This window comes from Dipodomys ordii, unplaced genomic scaffold, assembly GCF_000151885.1.
Source record: "Dipodomys ordii isolate 6190 unplaced genomic scaffold, Dord_2.0 Scaffold166, whole genome shotgun sequence".
In the NCBI taxonomy this organism is placed as follows: Eukaryota; Metazoa; Chordata; class Mammalia; order Rodentia; family Heteromyidae; genus Dipodomys; species Dipodomys ordii.
In genome coordinates, this window is record NW_012267382.1 from 719,850 (window position 1) to 726,535 (window position 6,686).

General features: G+C 59.5%; 1 protein-coding gene across 3 annotated transcripts in view; it reads left to right on the forward strand.

Moving 5' to 3' along the window:
- The first annotated feature begins 135 nt into the window (after window positions 1–135).
- Window positions 136–6,686, forward strand: part of LOC105998600 (CD151 antigen) — a 29,624-nt gene continuing 23,073 nt past the window's right edge. For 2 of the 3 annotated variants that reach the window (XM_013033370.1, XM_013033371.1), the window contains exon 1: window positions 136–256. In XM_013033370.1, the coding sequence (XP_012888824.1) occupies window positions 173–256 (84 nt within the window). In that variant the 5' untranslated portion in view covers window positions 136–172. Of the gene's footprint in view, window positions 257–476; window positions 669–864; window positions 940–2,066; window positions 2,172–2,251; window positions 2,411–3,059; window positions 3,147–3,231; window positions 3,426–6,686 lie in introns of those variants that run through there. The other variant, XM_013033369.1, reaches the window with a different exon arrangement.

Below are 6,686 nucleotides of genomic sequence, written 5' to 3' on the forward strand. Positions count from 1 at the left end.
CCCCCCCCCACCCGCGCTGCAGGCCCTGTGACCCCTGGCCCCCTGTGCTGCAGGCCCTGTGACCCCTGGCCCCCTGTGCTGCAGGCCCTGTGACCCCTGGCCCCCTGTGCTGCAGGCCCTGTGACCCCTGGCCCCCGACGCTGCAGGCCCTGTGACCCCCCCGCAGCTCAGCATGGGCGAGTTCAAGGAGAAGAAGGCCACATGCGGCACCGTCTGCCTCAAGTACCTGCTGTTCACCTACAACTGCTGCTTCTGGGTGAGAAGATGCGGCCTGGGGTCTGCCTCCACCCTCCCTGAATCTACTGCTTCTGGGGCCGGAGCCACCTCCTCTCCCCCCCTGCTCTGGACGCAGGCACCTTCCCCTCCCGCTCACAATGCTGCTTCCAGGGCGGCCCCTCCCTTTGCCTCTGCCCTCTCCCCCCAGGGAAGGGTCGTGGCTCTGGAGGCCGGACATGACGGGTGCTCACTGTCTGCAGCTGGCTGGCCTGGCTGTCATGGCTGTGGGCATCTGGACCCTTGCCCTCAAGAGCGACTACATCAGCCTGCTGGCCTCCAGCACCTACCTGGCCACTGCCTACATCCTGGTGGTGGCTGGGGTTGTTGTTATGGTAACCGGTGTTCTGGGCTGCTGTGCCACCTTCAAAGAGCGGAGGAATCTGCTGCGCCTGGTCAGTAGGCACAGAAGGGGTGAGGGTTCTGGGCAGTGGCTCACAGGCCTCCTGGAGGCTCTGGGGTCCAAGGGGGTGGGAGCGGCCTCTCCCCGTCTGACCTGGCTGAGGGAGGCTCAGAGCTGGCCCTCCTGCTGGGGCCCCTTTGGGTGGGACCCCCGACCTAGACCACCCTCCCTGGGTCTGTGCCCCACAGTACTTCGTCCTGCTCCTCCTCATCTTTCTGCTGGAGATCATTGCTGGCATCCTGGCCTATGTCTATTACCAGCAGGTAAGGGGCCTGGACCAGCCTGGGGGTGTGGGGGCATGCAGGGAGGAGCGGGCAGAGGGCAGAGCTGCAGCCCTTGCCTGCAGCTGCCCTTGTTGGGGCTCACAGAGGAAGCAGTCCCCCAGGGCATCGCGAGACCCTGCTCGCACCTGCCTGCGGGCCTCTGGTGTCCCCAGCTAGCTATGTCTGACCCTGGTCCTTCCATCCCAGGCTTTTTATTTTTTTATTTTATTTGACTTAGTTTTTTGATGCTGGTCCTAGGGCTTGAGACAGCTCCACATTTGCCCTTTTTCTTTGGTGATTAGTTGAAGATAACAGTCTCATGGACATTCCTGCTTAGGCTGGCTTTGAACCTCAGTTCTCAGCTTAAATAGCTAGGACTATAGGCATGAGCCACTGGCACCTTGCCAGATTTGGGCTCAAGACTAGTGCTCTACCATCGAGCCATAGCTCCATTTCCAGTTTTTTGGTGCTTAATTGGAGATGAGTCTCAAGACTCTAATGCTTGGGCTAGCTTTTTGTTGTTGTTGGTTGGGGGGGCTTGACATCAGGGCATGGACACTGACCCTGAGTTCTTTTGCTCAAAGCTAGAGTTTACCACTTTAAGCCACAGTGCTACTCAGGTTTTCTGGTGGTTAACTGGAGATGAGTCTCATGGCTTTTCCTGCCCTGGCTGGCTTTGAACTGTGACCCTCAGACCTCAGCCCCCTGAGTAGCTAGGATTACAGGCGTGAGCCACAGGTGACCAGCTCGGGCTTTTTTACTAGGATCCTCAGATAAGCCCCAGCACTACCAAAAAAAGAAAAAAAAAAAAAAACAAGTAGAATGAAGAGCCAGGCGCCAGTGGCTCACACCTGTGACCCCCTCAGGCTAAGGTCCTGTGGTTCATACCTGTGACCCCCTCAGGCTGAGGTCCTGTGGTTCATACCTGTGACCCCCTCAGGCTGAGGTCAGGTCCTGTGGTTCATACCTGTGACCCCCTCAGGCTGAGGTCCTGTGGTTCATACCTGTGACCCCCTCAGGCTGAGGTCTTGTGGTTCATACCTGTGACCCACTCAGGCTGAGGTCCTGGGTCCTGGGCTGGCCTCTCCGTACCCTGGAGGCCTCAACTCAGCACACTCTCTCCCCAGCTAAACACAGAGCTCAAGGAGAACCTGAAGGACACCATGACCAAGAGGTACCACCAGCCGGGCCACGAGGGTGTGACCAGTGCTGTGGACAAGCTCCAGCAGGAAGTAGGTGTTGGGTAGGACTTGCCTGCGGCCCCCGGCCGGCTCAGCGCCGCCGGCTGCAGGCTCAGCGCCTTGCCTTGCAGTTCCACTGCTGTGGCAGCAACAGCTCCCAGGACTGGCGGGAAAGCGAGTGGATCCGCTCCGGGGAGGCAGGTGGCCGCGTGGTCCCCGACAGCTGCTGCAAGACCATCGTGCCAGGCTGTGGGCTTCGGGACCACGCCTCCAACATCTATAAGGTGGAGGTAGGTGTGCAGGCTGTGGGCTTCGGGGCCACGCCTCCAACATCTATAAGGTGGAGGTAGGTGTGCAGGGCATGTGGGCTTCGGGACCACGCCTCCAACATCTATAAGGTGGAGGTAGGTGTGCAGGCTGTGGGCTTCGGGGCCACACCTCCAACATCTATAAGGTGGAGGTAGGTGTGCAGGGCATGTGGGCTTCGGGACCACGCCTCCAACATCTATAAGGTGGAGGTAGGTGTGCAGGTTGTGGGCTTCGGGACCACGCCTCCAACATCTATAAGGTGGAGGTAGGTGTGCAGGGCATGTGGGCTTCGGGACCACGCCTCCAACATCTATAAGGTGGAGGTAGGTGTGCAGGCTGTGGCTTCGGGGCCACACCTCCAACATCTATAAGGTGGAGGTAGGTGTGCAGGGCATGGGGCTTCGGGGCCACGCCTCCAACATCTATAAGGTGGAGGTAGGTGTGCAGGGCATGTGGGCTTCGGGACCACGCCTCCAACATCTATAAGGTGGAGGTAGGTGTGCAGGCTGTGGGCTTCGGGGCCACACCTCCAACATCTATAAGGTGGAGGTAGGTGTGCAGGGCATGTGGGCCTGGCAGCCACAGGCCCGGGCGGCCCCTGGACCCCACTCACCACTTTCCACCCTGCAGGGCGGCTGCATCACCAAGCTGGAAACCTTCATCCAGGAGCACCTGAGGGTCATCGGGGCTGTGGGCATCGGCATTGCCTGTGTGCAGGTGGGCCCGGGGGCCGCGGTGGGGCCCAGAGGTGGATGGCAGTGGGCAGCCCTGGCCCTCACTCCTGCTGTCTGGCTCTGTGCAGGTCTTTGGCATGATCTTCACGTGCTGCTTGTACCGGAGCCTCAAGCTGGAGCACTACTGACCACCAGGCTCCGCCTGGCCCCCGCCACCCGTCCCACTGACTACTGAGCTGACTGCTGACAGGCCACTCCCGCCTGCACCCTCATCCATGACCCCTGGCAGTCCACCCTGGGTGGGTGGCTTCAAGTGCCTTTTACTCGCTGTGGCCTCTGTGGGGTTCGCTGGTAGGCGTACCCAACTGAGACAGTGGACAGTAGGGGCAGCTTGCCTCTGCTCAGAGTCCGGCCATCTGTCCCGGGGCACGCCCTCTATGTGGGGCCAGGGGCAAACAGGCTGTTGGATGGCACATGCGGGGCATCTAGCAGGCCCAGGTGCCCTTGTGCCCGCCACTGGGGAAGCGCACAGCAGGCCCTCAGCTGCTTGGCTCCCTCCCATCTAGGAGCTGAGGAGCGCCTGCCCAGTGGCCTGCGCCCCTGCCCCCCCCCTCCCCTGCTCCTAGCAGCCACAGCCCTGGTTTGATCCTTCCCACTGCTCTTAACACTACTCCAGATGCTGCGTTCATGTGTGCATGCCCACCTGCCAGGTGTCCTGTGTGGGCATGTTTTTACTCACTGTACTACAGACCCCCACAGCTGCTCCTGCCATTGCAGGTGCTCAATAAACGTTTGTTGAACAGTTGGGCCAGTGTGCAGTCAGCGGTCCGGTGCTCAGCGGGGTGGACACACCTCCCAGGTCAGCATGCAAAAGGCCCGCCATGCTAGGGCTTGTCCCTAGGGTCTAAGGTGATGGGAGCACCCAGTGGCTGGGACCACAGAATAGTCACTGGCAAGTCCTGGGGTTTTACATTTATTAGGCTGGCGCTCTACCGCTTGAGCCATGCCCCATGTCTCTAGCCTGGCCTTTTACTCATTCCCAAGGATATTTTTGTATGAGTTAGCTTCAAACTGGTCTTCCAGACCTCAGCCTGCTGAGTAGTAGGAGTATGAGCCCCTGAGACAGCCTAGTGTTCTTGCAGGGTGGGGCCCCCTGCAGAGGAAATGAGGCTGATCTGGAGCAGCCTGCACATCTTCTGCCCAGGGCGGCCTGAGCTGTGACTCGCTTATGATCCCCAGAGACTTTCTAGCCCTGGGAGGGTCATGTTAGTTGGAGATTGCGGGGCAGGCCGAGGACCAATGGTCTAGGAGATGGTAGAGCGGGGCAGGTGTCTAGGGGCCGCCAGCATGTGCAGCGGCGCTGCAGGGCTGGAGACACACAGGAAAGCCTCAAGGCTTGGCTCCCATCTCCTCCGCCTCATCGTGTGGACTGCGTCCCACAAGGTACATCAAGACCTCTATCTATAGGAAGTACCCGAGAAGAGTCACGTCCCCACACCTGCCAGCCGGACCCACACCAGGGGCATGACTTCCACCTTTTTTTGTTGTTGTTGCTGGTCCTGGGACTTGAACTTGATCTCGTCACTGTACCTGAGCTTTTTTGCTCAAGAACAGTGCTCTATCACTTGAGCTATAGCTCCACTCACAGCTTTTTGTTGGGTGGTTAATTGGACTTTTCTGCCCAGGCTGCCTTTTTTTTTTTTTTGCCAATCTTGGGGCCTGAACTCAGAGCTTCTTTTGCTCAGGTTAGCAGTCTACCACTTAAGCCCCCGCACCACTTCCGGCTTTTTCTGTGTTTGTGGGGACAGGCTTGCCAGGTTAGCATTCTATCACTAAGGCACATTCCCAGCCCCCCAGGCTGGCTTTGAACTGCAACTTTTAGATCTCAACCTCTGAAGTAGCTAGGATTATGGTATGAGCCAGGGGTGTCGGGCTTCCACTTCCCATAAACCCAAGCCTGGGATTATGTGCTAGGGCACCTGCCAAGGGGAAGGGTAGGTGTACAGCCCTCCTCCGCAGGAACCTGGCCTAGGTGTGGCAGCAGGTGGGACCAGGCAGCTGTGACCACAGCAGGTGCTTTTCAGGCTCTCAACAACCTGGTTCTTCAGATTCTAGAAGGGCTGGAATCATGACGCAAGTGTAGACCGTGTTCCTAACAAGCAGAAAGCTCTGAGCTTGGACGGCACCACCAAGTAAAAACAAAGATTCAGAGAGGGGCTAGGAACGAAGAATGACTCCCACCTCCGCTGTGCGGATGTGTCCTCTTCCAGGACAGCAAGGGCCACCATCACCTACCAACCCCTCAGGGGAGGCCCTGAGGGCAAGACAGGACTGGAAGGCCCAGCTGGGCCTTTCTACAGCAGGCTGTCCCCATGGGAATGGCTGGGTCAAGACCTTGGCTCTGACGTCTCTGCGACCGAGGGAGCAGAAATAAGGGCTCCCAGGAGACAGGCCGCAGGGAGCCCCAGAAAAGCAAGCAGGACCTGTTGGTTCCACAATGACTTTACTGAGTGCTTCTGTCCAGAATGGGAGCCGTGGAGTCCCAGTGTCAGAGGCAGGCAGAGCGGCGGACCTGCCCAGGCCTCATCCTGAGCTCAGCGTGGTGCTGACCACCGTGGTCAGCAGAGGCCAAGATGCCTCTGTCACTTCTCCAGAGGTGCGTAGTTGAGCAGCTTCTCAATGAGGTCCACGTGTGCTAGCAGCATGCGGCGGCAGCAGTAGCGCTTCAGACCCAGGGCATCCAGGGCGTCCCTGTGAGGGAAGGGGTGGTGAGTGGGCTGGGGCTGTGGTGGGCACAGCCTGAGCCACCCCCACTGGTATCTGGGGGCGCTCTCTCCCCTCTCATCAAGGTGTTACAGCTCTACCTGGGTCATGGCTAAGGCACAGCAGCATGATCCAGGTGGACTGACGTGCAAATGTGGTAAGTGTGCCCCTAGAGGCCTAGAAGGCAGTCGGGCAAGCCCCCTCTTCCAGCTGCACGGCTGGAGGACCTGAGCCTCCAGATCACACCCTCCCTGCCCACCCTCCAATCCCGTCCTCCGTCCCTGCTTCTGGCTCCCATGCCCAGGGTCGCTCTGTGGGGACTTCCAGGGCTATCTGTGTGCTCTCCCTTGGCTCTCCAGGAAACCACCCTTTCCAGTCCCCAAGCCAATCAGAAGCCTCAGGCACTTTGCAGTTCCAGTGTGTGGAGGTGGCAGGATGGGGTGGAGGGCTGCTGCCAAGGTATTCCTATGGACCCTGGGACTGACAGCCTCTCCACCGATGACTTCCCCGTGGAGGGGCACCTGGGACGTAGGAGCCCTGAAGACACACAGCCCCCACAGGAAGGTGGATCGGACTGCACGGAGGTGGTCCTGGGGACCGAATGCAGGGTCTCCTGCTCTTGCATGCCTTTCGTGGTTCAGGGATGGTGCTCTGCCGCTTGAGACATGGCTCAAGTGTTTTGGCTGGCTACCTGGAGATGAAAGGGCCCCACGGGTTTGTCTACTAGGCTGGCTTTGGGGCAGGGTCCTCAGACCTCTGCCTCCCGGTGGCTGGGAAGTGGCTGCGGCTCAGGGGCAGTTCGGGGCCCGACAGACACAGA